Raw genomic sequence first — 13,926 nt, 5'->3', positions numbered from 1 at the left:
ATGATTCCAAGCAATGGACTATTAACAAATTCACCATGACTAACACTTATCCAGAGCCTAGGAAAGATGGGGGTTCTTTTTCACACAGTTTAAGGTGTGCTCTGAGACTAAACAACGTTCCCTTTGGTTGACTAAATTGCAAGATGAAGAATAATCCATGAAGGCATGCTGTGGACATCAATTATTCAGGGAGAACAAAAGCAGACAGAGATGGAAGAGGACACAGGACCTTCCAGCGGAAAAGGACACCCGACCAAGCCTCGGCCCCACTGAAATAAAGCTGTCTGTAGCTCCTTGCACAATAATGTCACCACCAACCAAAAATAGAAGACAAATGAGGACTCAGGCAAGCTACTAGTCTGTCTTTTTGGGCTCATAAATATGTAGAGTATAATGGGATGTTAAAGAAAACATGCAATATCAAGGTTTCTCACAATGCCAATGCTCATGTCCTTTCACTCTGAAGTTAGAACTTCAGTTTTACTAAAACTGTATTTGCTCACCTACTGTATCTATTTCTGAGATACAAAATATTTATTTATATATTGCAAATTCTGAGGCTCGACCCTTTCTAATGTTCATGGCACCCCAACCACTACAATAATGATCACCATGTCACCTCATAACTTTGAATATTTTGTAATTCTTGAGCATCTGTATACATATAACATCAAAGTCAAATTGCAATCTTTAAAACAAATAAAATAACTAGGTGAGCAAGTATGCCCAACCCTAGAGATCTGCATCAAGATAACCTGTTCTTTTCATAATTTGTGGACACTTCAGATGGTACCAAGTAACTTTTTAATATAATTTATGCTGGAATTTAGAGTTGGAATGTCTGTTAGGTCATCCAGGTTACATTTCTTCCACTTGGCTCTGTCTTTATAATGAGTGCATGTCACTATACTTAATTTTTAACAACAGTACAGGAAATATTCCACTCTTTGCCCCTACCTCCTTTAAAAAAAAAACAGATGTTTCTGGGAACCAGGTCCAGCATTAGCGTTCCCCGCCTTGACATACAGGTGTTTCATGTCAAATGTGAAATCACCCCGGTCACACCCTGCCGATAACAACGTGATTATAAATGCATTTACCTGGCTTTACAAGGCCTGACTTGGGCTCCTTCTTGTGTCGTGCTGACTGGATGCTTCCCTCACCAACCATTCTAATTGTGCATTTCTTCCTGGTAAAGTCTTCATCACTCCCAGGGGGAAAGCCCACGGGACTGTTCCCGGTGTCCGAGGGCGTCTTCACAGGAGACACGGACTGGCTGCTAGGACAGCCTGTGTCATCTGTAAGACAAGAACCAATCCGTGTTTAGGGAGGGAACCCATGACAGCCAGAAGCGTGCAGTGTCACACACTCACACACACGTGTGTTCACGCACTTGCACTGCGCTTATCAACTCCCAGGTTAACGCCTGTGAATAACTCTTCTTTTATCTTCCAAACATTGGCCAATCATTTAAGCAGAGAAAACAGCAACTATCAAAATGAAACATATTTTAAGGTAACACCTTGTAACTTTTGGAATCATAAATATTTCTGAAACATTCATGTTGTCAAAAGCTAAAGATTTGTCTATTTTTACACGTTAGGTAGTTTCCTTTTGGGTCATAACTGTCCATGGATTTTTGATGGGGTTAGGAATAAAATAAAAAGTTCACCACAGCAACTGGAATCATTCATAGGAACTCTTCAGAGCTGTCTTCTGGTAGCAAAAAAAGTTACTTCAATATTATTGACCACATCCAGTTTCTGATCACTTGGCCCATAATTTCATTAACAGGGTGACAGATAAGACAACCAGCATGAGAAGTTCCAGCAAGCATTGAGAAATGATCTTGTTTTACTATACACACCGAACCAAAAACATGTGAATCAGATATCATGCTGTCTGGAGTAAACCAGTGAAATGAAAATGATACTCAAACTAGAAACATTCCCTTAACTTTCAAGTTCAGATAATTACCACAATCATTGTTATAAATTAATACGTCTCATATGTCCTTGCTGGTATGGGTCAGTTGGTTGGAACGTCGTCTGCATACTGAAAGGTCCTGAGTTCGATTCTCCGTCAGGCATATACCCAGGTTGTGGATTAGATCCCCAGAAGGGGTGTGAGCGAGAAAGCAACCAACCAATGTTTCTCCCTTGCATTGATGTTTCTCTCTCCCTTTTTCTCTCTCTCCCCACCCCCTCTCTTTTTTCTTTCTCCCTCCATCCTGTCTCTCTATAAGCAATGAAAAAATGTCCCTGGGTGAGGATAAAAATGTATATATATGCATGATACAAAGTGACCTGTGAAGATACTTAATAAGCAAATAGGGATGTTGTATCGCTGATTCCTGTAAGTGCTTTCCATATTAAATATTTATGAAGTTGGTTACTTCATTTGTACTTTAATGAGGAAAACTGTATGGGAATTTAATGCTTAAAAGTATGTCCACCCAAACTAATCAATTAGTGGTAATTTTCATTACTAAATATATCTTTGTTATACAAAAATATTTTAATGCAGAGTTACCATAGAAACTAGTTAGACAAAAAAATGAATAGACATTTAGTATGAATAACTTTTAGAGAACTATTCAACTTTTATGAATATTAAAGGAACTAAAAATAATTTGCCATCCATGAAAGACTATGTTAAAACCTGATAGATTGAATAAAGACAGAAATAGAACTAGGCCTGAATAAAATATATTGATTGCCTGAATTTAGAATCCATTTGAAAAAGAACCGCCATTGCTTCATTTTTGGCCTTTATTTCAATTTTTATTATGAAATATCCCAGTTCCTGGAACAAATGAACTTGGAACTGGTAAAATGATTTATTTCCCCTAATACCCTTTTCGGACTTTGGACAGACATATTAGGGTACATGGGACCTCAATAGCCCATTTCTAGACGTAAGTGGTGTTTAGTGCATTGCTCACGCCCTCTGTCTCTGCTGCTCCTTCCTGAACTCCGGAAGAGACTGGCCCTGAGTTACAGGGGCTGAGAACCTCTTGGCTGCTACTGCTAGGCTATTTCATCACTTATTATCCCTGCCTTTCTCTTGTATTTGCATGTCCCGTGCTTCATCCCAAAGAAACCGGAGCTACTCTCTAAAGGTGCAAGGCTGCGAATTACTCAGACCGATCCCAGCTCCCTGACAAGGCCCAGCAGGCCTGCACGCTACCTCAGGAAGCCTCTCTGTCCTGATTCCTCTCCCGAAGCAGATAAACACCCCCCAGATGAGGTGTAATCACTCAAAATTACCTCTTTTCTTTAAAATCATTCCCTTATGAGTCAGTTCCATAAAATCCTTCTTTTGAAAGAGAGAAGGTCCAAATAAATAAAACTCCATGCTTCAGATTCTCCACCCTAAAAAGTAACTGTTTTTCCTGAAAACTCTCAGACTCAAGGGGACATTAAACATTTTCCAGTATTAAGAAACCTTGTCAACATTACACTTTAAATAAAGAGAAAGCAAATGTGTTTTGTTTAGTTCAATTATCATTTTGCTGAAGTTAAATAAGAAAGAATATGTACACACCATGTTTTCAGTCCTAGTAATTTCAATGATTAAGTGCTGGGGTCTTATGAAAAACTGGGGACTGAAGTTATTCATAGTCAGGAAGGCAGGAGCAATTTTTCAGCTGGCGTGTGGGCCTCACCTGGCGTGTGGGTCACTAATATGCACAGCCAGTATCTCCAGGGACAGGTATTGAGAAGATGAATACCTAAATAAGTGCTTCACCTTAGTTACCTCGTACAGCATTTGAACCACTCCATAAACGAGGGTTCCCCCAACATCTCTTACTTGTCTAATATTTTGCTTCATACTGAAGAAGAAACAATCGGAATATAGTACATAGTCTTTCATTGGTTAAACAAATATGTATCAAGCCTTGGCACCGCACTGGCCCACAGGCATTATACCCCATACTGATGGAACTTATAAACCAGCCAAAATGCAAGTGATATTTACTATAAACTGGTAAGCTTTCTAAGGCACATCCATATCCATGAAAATCTGTGAGTTATCAGAGACGCTGGGACATTTGCCTGTTTTGTCTAACAAAGGACTCTAGGTTTGGAAAGGGCGGGGCCATTCATTTTCCTTCTCCAGAGAGCGCACGTCAAGTTCTGCAGAGTAAGATCGGAGCAAAGGCAACAGGGCTTCACATAGCAGAGAGCCATCTCGTCCCCTGTGGCACCTGAGGCATTCTCCTCTGTGCAACGCTGAAGAAGGGGCCATTTTTCTTCAACGTCATGTTTAAGGCCCCTTCTCTGCTCTCCCCCTTCCCTCTTCTTCCTCCTTTAAACTTCATGGTCCCAGTTGGAAACAGACCACCCATCCAGATAAAGATAATTCCCCTTTCCAAAACTGTATGTAAGATATCCTTCATTCACATTTCCCCCAAGATTCTAAGAATAGTGGAGACAATTTATGTTCCTTGGCTGTTCTTGTCTGATCTTACTATGTGCCGAACTACATGTGGACCAAGCACAAGTTAAAGAGATTCATTTATTAAGCCTGCTCTGGTCAAACCCTTTGAGTCCACCTTCTGTTTCCCGCTGCTGCCTTGACTCCCAAATCTGTCCGGTAGAATCCATAGATTTCTGAATGCAATGTTTATAACTATAGCTTTTGTTAGCTATGTTAGTACAAAGAAATGATCAATGACAAAAATTTCTGCTGTGATACCATGAAGAAACTGTTTCTGGCAGGAAATGGCAGAAATCCTGAATGATCTACCCCAAAAGTGTGGGCTGTTTCACATTTTCAGAAAAACACCAGAGAAAAGTAAGAACATTTTACTCCAGTTTTGGCATAAGGGCAGCTTTGCTCCGAGGACTTTAGGAAAAGGGTGTAGAAGGCTGTCTGCATTGGAGAGGGAGGAGTTTGTCTTTTAAAACACAACGAAGCGTATGTGCACGCACACACATGCACACACCAAGTCTTACATCGTTGAGTTTTCACACTTCTTTCTCTATTATTCGTGGTTAAGTATAACTCCATTACACACACACACATACACATACACACACACACACCCTGGAACCCTGTTCCACATTTTACACAGTGTGTGATCCATTTTAAAATATAGGAGGATTTCTCCAAGGGGTCAGCAACTTAAAATCCCACTTACAAGAGCCCAGGATGGCCACTGGTGAAACTCGGGGAGCAGTGGCCCTCATCAAGGCCACATCCAGATGATCGCAATCTAGAGAGAGGGGGACTCATTTACATGTCCTCCTTGGTTTACAATAAGCAATAGGCTTTTTGCCATTGTTCTTGTTCATTAGCTTTGAACCTGTCAACACACAGGATTGAAAATAATAGAAAGAATATTCCCAGGTCCAGGAAGCCCCGGAAGTTGAGGCTTAATAACTAAAGTGTTGTTAAGAACTATACCTACCAACTGGTTTCCAAATTGTTGTTAAAGAGAAAAAAATTAAGGCCTATAAAGACAAATGGGAGAAACAGCATTGATTATAATTTTGTAGCCTAGAATTTGTTATAAAGTTATGTATTTTTCTTCTTTGCATACATTACAGCTCTTTGGAAATATAGGAGATAATCACTAATTATTCACTTAACAGTTCTAAAAAAGTGCGTATTAGTATCTTGTAAAATAATTTGAATCTTGTTTTAAAGGCACTAAAGGAACTTGCTAATAAAGAGAATCTGTTGGGAATTGTTAGAATTTTAGCTTATTGCTTTTATTATAAAAGTAATAACTCTCATTGTGGAAATCTGGAGTGCAGAAAAGTACAAAAAGCTAAGGAAAAAATGAAGAGATCGTATTGTCCTATAATTGTACTACCAAGAAGAAATATTTAACAATTTGGAATATTTCCTATTGATCTTTTCTTAAATACATATGGTTGCTCTGGTTGCTTGTTTTTTGTTTTGTTAAAGTTTCAACATAGAGTATAGACAGTTTCATTACTCTGTTACTGAAAAATGTTACTTGGAACTTGTTAGACTGGGAAAAAAGCTATTAAAGACTAACAAGAGCCACTCAAAGGGGCCCCAGTTGGCCAAAGATGGAATAATTTAAGTATGAAAAAGAATAATAAATGCAACTGACCGATAACTATTGGATATTTTTTAAAATCTATGAGTTCATAGTCATACAAAAAAGCAAAACTAACGAGGGAGAAAAATACCCCTTTCACCCACAAGAATTCCATCCCACTGGAAATCACTGGATGTGACCCAGGGACCAATTCTTTATGTTGGAATTTGACAATTAAAAGGAAAGAAAAGTTAGCATATATTCCAGTTATAAAAACTGGTTCCTATACAAACCATATTGATGTAAAATTCTTCCTTACAACACACGCACGTCTTTGTGTTTTAAAAGGAAAACTGCTTTCTTCCTTAATGAAAGATGGAGTAATAGAAATAAAAAGTTGCCATTTTGTAGTTATTTCTCTTTAAATTTTCTAGGCAACAAGCACAATCGATACAGCAGAAGGATCCATGCCCATTAGGTGTTCTTAGCATCACCACCAGCAGGACAACGGGCATATACCTTCCGATGGTGTGAGAGATGAGCGCACGACACTCTCCACAAAGCATTCTTGCCACAAAAAATTACCCCTGAACCTACTCAACTTCGAAAGCTACTGTCTTCCTCATAAAATACATGAAGAACACAGTCATGAGTTAAGTCAGGGCTTGGCAAACTGTAGCCTTTCGGCCAATCCTCGTTCGCAGCCTGCTTTTGTAAATCAAATGTTACTGGACACAGCCCTGCCCAATCCTTTACATGACATTTACTGTGGCTTTCAAGTTCACAATGGCGGAGCTGAACAACTGTGACAGAGATCATCTGGCCAGCAAAGGCGAAATATTCACCCCCTGGCCCTGTACAGAAAAAGTCTGCTGGCCTCTGGGTCAAATGATACTGTCAGGAAGCAAACAGATGCTTTGAGACAGTTGGGGCTATTTCAACGTTCTTTGTCATACCAAGGAATTATGGTAATTGTGTTAGTGGTGAAAATGGCACTATGATTATGTAAGAAAATGTTTGTTTTTAAAAGAAATGACTGCATGCTGAGGTGTGTAGGTACACGTACGATGACCTGATGTCTGGAGATTGGCTTTCGAATGCTTCAGCAAAGCAAAGAAAGAAAAGACAAAGGGGTTAGATGTAGCAAATGTGATAATACCTTGCTATTGCCTAGCCCAGATAAAGTAAATAAGCAGCATATTGGGGTTCATTGCAATATTTTCTCTGCTTTTATGTTTTACAAAGTTTGAAAATATTTTATTTAATTTCTCAAAATCATTAAATGAGTAACTTTCAAATAGGTATGAACACAACATTAAAAAAAATCAATCTCTTCTTCTGGGATATTTTAGGTTGTTTCTAACTTTCTCATTATTATTAAATTGCTTTAATGACATCTTTATAGGTAAATATTTGATCAAAAAATTTTTTGATTATCTTAAATAATTTATCTCTAATTCGTGGAATTACTAAGTCTTCCAAGTACTTTAAGACAACTTACACTCCTCTATTATTATTATGAGGGTATCCCACTTATCAAATTATTGCCAGTATTGAATACCATTTTTGCTTGCATTTTTGTCAATAATGGAGGATATATCTGATGTTTTAGCTTGCGTGAATTTAGTCATCAGTGAGGCTGACTGTCTTTCACATGTTCATAGGTGTTTTTACTTATTCTATGAATTGTTCATACCCTCTGGCAATTTTTCTCTCAAAGAGTTTAATGATTCCGTACTGGCTGTAAGAAACCCTTGTGTATGAAAGGCATTAACCCTTTGTCGCATCTCATCCAGTTTGTTGTTTGCTTTTAACTGTATGTGTTTGACTTTCGAACATTTTTTATTTCTAGTTGTCAAATCTGTCCAAATTTTTTTGTGTTTCCTTCTAACACTTCAATGCTTAGACTGTTTTTCTTTACTCTAAGGATCATTTAAATATTTACTTATTCTCAATTCTATACTTTTATAGCTTTTCATTCAAATTAAGTCCTTTTGGAATTCACTTTAACATGTAGTATGAGGTTCATAGTAACATTATGTTTTAAAGTTTTTTAAGAAATTTTTCTTTCCATATTGCTGTGAAGTGCTTTTCTGATGAAAATTTGAAAGCAATGATATTTTTTATAAAGTGAATGTAAATATCTATATATATTTTTAAAATTCTACATCTTAAGATATTAGGATTATCCAAAGTGTGTGTTATGTAATCTTCTAATATTTAACTGAAGTGCCTAACCACCAGGGCTACAAAACACATTTGGTGGCAATTATGATGACTAACCCCTGTTCACTGTCCTTGCACCAATTACATACAAGAACAAAACACTGGATTTTAGAGGTTGCAAATAAAATATTTCTTCAAAATCAAAGAAACATCTCTAATACTTTTGGGTCCAAATTTTTGAATTTAAGCCTCAGAGCTCATTGCTGAACTAAACAATTCCAGAAGACGTAATTTCAAAAAACATCAGGCAGAGGAAAATGTGGTTTTGTGCCATAATGTCTTGAAACATTCAGTTACGGTTTGACGCTATTCCATGTTCAGTTGCATATTTGGAGGAAAAATCACTGCTGTTGTAAGGAAACACCACTTAAAACTACGGAAATGCAGTTGATTCTCATGAATGAATACAGACGACGTATTCATCCGTTCAACTACGTGCTGAGTATCTACGATGTGTCAGATGCTGCCATGGTGGTGTTATTCTTCCTGCTCTGGGTGCGGACATTTTTTAAGGTGGTCTGATGAGGACAATTGCAATGGCACATCCTAAACTCATCACTAATATGAACCTGGTGAAACACCACAAACCACTCAAATGCAGAAAAGAGGTAAGAAAAGTATTCAAATGCACTGAATATAGGTAAGAAAAGTAACAATTGTTAAGTAGTTATCATGTGGGAAGAACACTACTTTTATCATATAATTTAATAATATCTTATTTTATAGGTGGTAAAACTGAGGCCCAGAGAGGTTAAGAATTTCAGGCACACATTTACTAAGTGACTCAAACCCATGTTTGTCTAAACTTTATAAAGTCCCTGTTTTTCTAACTACCATAAGCTAGCTGTTTTCTAAATTTTTCTATGTTTGTTCTAAGAGGAAACAGCAGCAATTCTGGGAATGCTCAAATTAAAAACAGACAAAAGGAAGCTGTTAAAAAGGAGCCATCCCATAATAAGCAGACCACAAACATCTGAGGCAAGAAACTCTTTCTAGATGTTTCCAGTTTTCCAATATTCCTGCTTTAACACAGTAACCATATAATGCTTGCCATTCAAATACTTTTGCATTCTATGTTTCCAGTGGCAAAATCTGAACTTCTATTCCTTTATTTAATTGTAGCATCTTTTTCGAGGGAGAATTCACAAGCCTACAAGGCACTACACTAATTTTGCTTCAGTATATGTAACATTACCTAATTGCCAATGTTGAGGTGTAAGAATCTCATTTGTCTGTCTAACCATCTATCCATCTATTCATCTATCCATCCTTTCCACAAATAATTACTGATTTCCTGTTGTGTGCCGGGTAGTCTTGTCAATATTGGGAATGCAGGAATGATCAAGACTCTAAGATCTTTGTCCTCAAGGAGTTCACATTCTAGTGGGAGAGACAGTTAATGAATAAGTAAAAAAATATATAGAGAAGATATTTTGATTGTGATGTACTGTTAATGACTCTAACTGGGTGATATTATAGACACTAACTAGGTGGGAGGTGGGACGGGACGGTACTACATCAGACAGGTTGTCAAGGAAGGCCCTGAAGAGGTCATCTGAGCTGACACCAGAACATGAGAAGAAACCAGTTGTGGAAAAGGCGTGGGAAAGAACTCCAGACAGTGGGAACAACGAGGAATTGGGCGCATTGAGGAAACTGAAAGGAGTCCAGGAAGGCTGATGAGGAGAAAAGGACCAATGATGAGCTTGAAGGGAGGTAGAAGCCCAAGTATGTATGGGACAGCGGGCCAGGAATCTGAAGTGGATCTGAAGTATGGTGGAAGCCGTAGGATGCATTAAGCAGGAGATGACAACAATTTGGTGTGTGGAGAAGACATTGTATTAGTTATAATATATCTAGCTAATATGTACCGAATGCCTTCTTAGTACCAGGCACATTCTAAACACTTACTACAAAACTTAACTTAGTCTAATATCCCCTTGAGATGGACACAAGTATCGTCCCGCTGTGCAGAGGACTATATCCTAGCACTAGTGTTTAGACCGCCTGCTGAGGCCTCAGTAAGTGGCAGAGCCAGGACATGAATCAAACAGGCTAAGAGCAGCAGCAAATAAACCCATGAGGAGGCCACTGCCATCGCAGAAATGTGAGAGGTGGTTTGACTAGGAGGTAGTACTAAAAATTGAGAAAAAGTAGATGGATTTGGGATAGATTTTGAAAAAGTAATTGAAAGCCTTAATTTATGGCAGTGAGAAATAGGAAGGGATCAAGAATGTCGTCTAAATTCTTCACTCAAACAAGGAATATGGTGGTCATTTCTGAGTTGGAGAAAAATGTGTGTGTAGGGGGTAGAACCAAGACTTCTGGTTTTGATGTGAAATATGAGACACAAATTATCCACCAATTTGGAGATTATCAAATAGGCAGCTGGATCTGTGAAACTGAAGCTCAAGGGAGAGGTTGGGGAGCATCGCCGACCTACAGGTGAGGGATTTACAGATGGGAGCCCTTGGGGAGAGGCTGGAAAAGAAGAGGGCTGAGGACTGTGACCTGGGGTGCTGTGACAGAGTAGGGACAAGAGGCGGGGGTGAAGCCAACAAAGGTGACCTGAGAGGCAGAAGGAATGCTCAGAGGGGTGGGATCAAAGAAGCCAAGGAGAAAAATCTTTCCCAAGATAGGAGTTTGTTCAATTATGTTGAATGCTGCTGAGAAGTTGAGGAAAATGAAGGCAGACGAGAGAATGTTCGATTTGCCAGTGTGGTCACTCACCTGCTTAACAAAGGCAAGTTGGAGACAGGATTTTGCGGAAGTCTGGCTGTGAAGAGGAGCAGAGAAATAAGATAGCAGATGAGGGGCCAAAGGGAGCTTATTGTCTTCAAAAGACGCATGCACTTGAGCCCACGTGTGTGCTGAAAGAAATGAGCATCTGTGTGCAGATGGCAACTCAAATGCAGCACCTCCACTCAGCCAGGCAGCCAACATCTATACCAATATGGAGGAAAGTGAAGTAATTATTTAATGAATGTCTTTCTGGTTTCTTGGAGACAAAAGATTCATTTCACATACAAACATTCCTGGGCTTTCCGAGCTATTTTGAAGCTTTGAGAGCTCCCATAAAAGTAATTCAGGTAGAGTGCCCCCGGCAATGAGAGAAAGTACAATGCAGTGAAGTGAGGCAGGGCTCCATTTCCTGCCAGAACTTGGCGCTCTCTCTGAAACCAGGACCTCTCCTTGGTTTCCTACCAAGCATCCGCCAGGTTGCTTGATGTGCATTATCAGCCAAACGGGAAGGAATCTGTACAGGGAAAAATATCCTAGTCCATATATGAAATGTAGTGTGAGTACGGAATCTAAGAATCTGTCTGCTTTGGGGGAGGGAGGTGCGGACGCTGAATTTGGGAAACAGGGTGACTCTGTCATCACCAGAGACAGGTGAACCCGGCATGGGTTGGGGGACAAGCTTTACTTTCTCTTGCCCTTTCTTTCATAGAGGGCGACCTTTCCCAAGTAAGCATGTGACCGATACTTTCGACTTTCTTTCTCCTTAGCATTACTAGTTTATTTGCAGTTTCCAAGTCACGCCTTTTCAAAGACTCAGTTTTTTTTTGTTTGTTGTTAGGTTCCTTGGCAGGAGAAAATGGAGAAGAGGGAGAGGAGGGACTGGGAGAGCTGGAGAGATAGGAAGGAAGGCGAAGAGAGAGACAAAGACAGACACCAAAAGCTCTCTCTTATTCTCTTGAAAACCTTACAATGAGAGAACTCCAAACAACTCTAGGGTCACCAGAGTTACAGTTAGCTCCCTCACAGCCAGGTAAATATCCCCCCCTTCTATTTTTCCTCACATTGAGCATCTGAAGATAGTAGTGGTCAAGAGGGTTAAAAGTGGAAGAATGCCAAGGAAAAGGCAATGTTCACTACATAGTCTCTGTGATGGCTACATTTGTGTTTTTTCTATTTGGAGAAAAAAAGGCTTGTTTTAGATAATACATGTGTATCATGGCATTTACTTCTTTTTCTTTTTTTCCAGAAAAGAACAAAGAAAGAAGAGAGAGAGGGAGAAAGAGGGAACACACTCAGAAACAGTCTAATCCCAGTGGCATTCATGAAACAAACTCCCGATTTTTGAAAGCTAGCCTCACAGGCTAAATGTCCACCCACAGAAGAACGGCTGAATAAGCGACGGCCCTCTGTAGAGAGGAATACGCACTGGCACAGCCATGGGTGGGGGGCTGCCGTGCACTGGCATGCAACGACAGGTGCCAGGACCGCCTGCAACACACATTCCTGGACAGGAGTCTTGTCAGTACTGTCCACCACTCTAGCCCCCTCCTAGGATTGGTCCCTTGCCCACAGCAGATGTCCAATAAGTATTTGCTTAACACATGAGCAGAAAGGACCACAGATTAATATAGCACAAAACATCTCACTTTGGCAAAAAGCAGAACAGAATAAATCCTATAAATGTGATGACCTCCACTCTAACATACGTGTTTGCCCATTTCTGTTCCATTTAAATTCAAAAATATATGATAACAGGTATTAAAGAAACACCTCAGAATAAATAGAAGGGTAGGTTAGGATCCACCAGGACTCAAGAATTCTGAGGGTTAGGTCAGTGGCTAAGAGGAAGCCTACCTGCATGGCACCCCACACCGAAGTGGAGAGAACAATGGCTGAGCCAGCCAGGAAGGAGGAACCGCTGGAAAGTTCATCAGAGGTAAGAGTGGAAGGATGTGTCTCTACAGGATGGGGGCGAATGCTGGATGAACCCACCTGATGGGCACTGGCGTCACTAGGACGCAGTCAACCTGAAATGACTGGCCTCCGGGAGCCAGATAGTGGGACCCAGGCATGACAGTGGAGCGCCTGGACGTGACGCAGGCTGTCCAGTGGTGTGAGAAGCAGCTAGGTCAGGAGTCAGTCTCTGCTCTGGCAGAGGAGAGACTAGACTGTGTCTGCAAAGCAGGAGAATGCCACGCTGAGCGGCAGGGGAGGTTTGGGGCAGTGACTGCGCCCAGGAGCTGGCAGAGCCACTTGCCAACACAGGCACACAGGCAGTCTCGCAGGGCTGAAGTGCCGGAGGCTCCCTTTGGTTAGTGGGAGGAGACTGGTGCTTCCTCGAGTCAAAAGCACTGGGGTGTAAGGTGGGTGGTGGCTAGTGTCAATTTAGAGCCCTGGGAAAGTGGGTGTGTGGCTTTGTGCTACATTCCTTCTTGACTTTAAACTGGGCTGCTTTGATTACAGTGGCCTTGTAAAGGGTTTTCAGGAACTACTATAAAGGACACATGGACAAAACCAAGGGGGAGGGTGGAAGCAGGGGAGGGAGGTGGGTTTGGCTGGGGTGGGGTAGAGAGGTGGGGAGAAAATGTAGACAACTGTAATTGAACAACAATAAAATAATTTAAAAATTGAAAAAAAAGAAATTCAGTTTATATTCCCATCTCTTGAAAAAAATAAAGAAATAAACTGGGCTGCTGATTTTTCTCATGGTTTTCTTTAATAGGGCATTTTCTGATTTCCTTAGCAAGAGATTTCTCTTTTGGCCACCCACAGCACTAGAGGGCATGGTTCTATTATGGAGATTATTATTTTTTGCTTGACAGGAACTTCTCAGGTTAAGGATGTTATCTTCACTTAATAAACCTATTAAATTGAGTACTGGGTATGGTTCTAAGCTGTTTTATTTCCCCAACTATTAAGATACTTTTCTACTCTGAACA

General features: G+C 40.1%; 1 protein-coding gene across 9 annotated transcripts in view; it reads right to left on the bottom strand.

Moving 5' to 3' along the window:
* SYBU (syntabulin) overlaps nt 1-13,926 on the bottom strand; it is a 69,013-nt gene that overhangs the window by 41,193 nt on the left and 13,894 nt on the right. For all 9 annotated transcript variants that reach the window (XM_071222215.1, XM_045181496.3, XM_024572137.4 and 6 more), the window contains one exon: nt 1,101-1,298. In XM_071222215.1, the coding sequence (XP_071078316.1) occupies nt 1,101-1,298 (198 nt within the window). The remainder of the gene's footprint in view (nt 1-1,100; nt 1,299-13,926) is intronic.

This window comes from Desmodus rotundus, chromosome 8 (genome assembly GCF_022682495.2).
Source record: "Desmodus rotundus isolate HL8 chromosome 8, HLdesRot8A.1, whole genome shotgun sequence".
Taxonomy (NCBI): domain Eukaryota; kingdom Metazoa; phylum Chordata; class Mammalia; order Chiroptera; family Phyllostomidae; genus Desmodus; species Desmodus rotundus.
The sequence above is the reverse complement of the archived record's forward strand: the minus strand, read 5'-3'. Positions and strand labels throughout refer to the sequence as shown.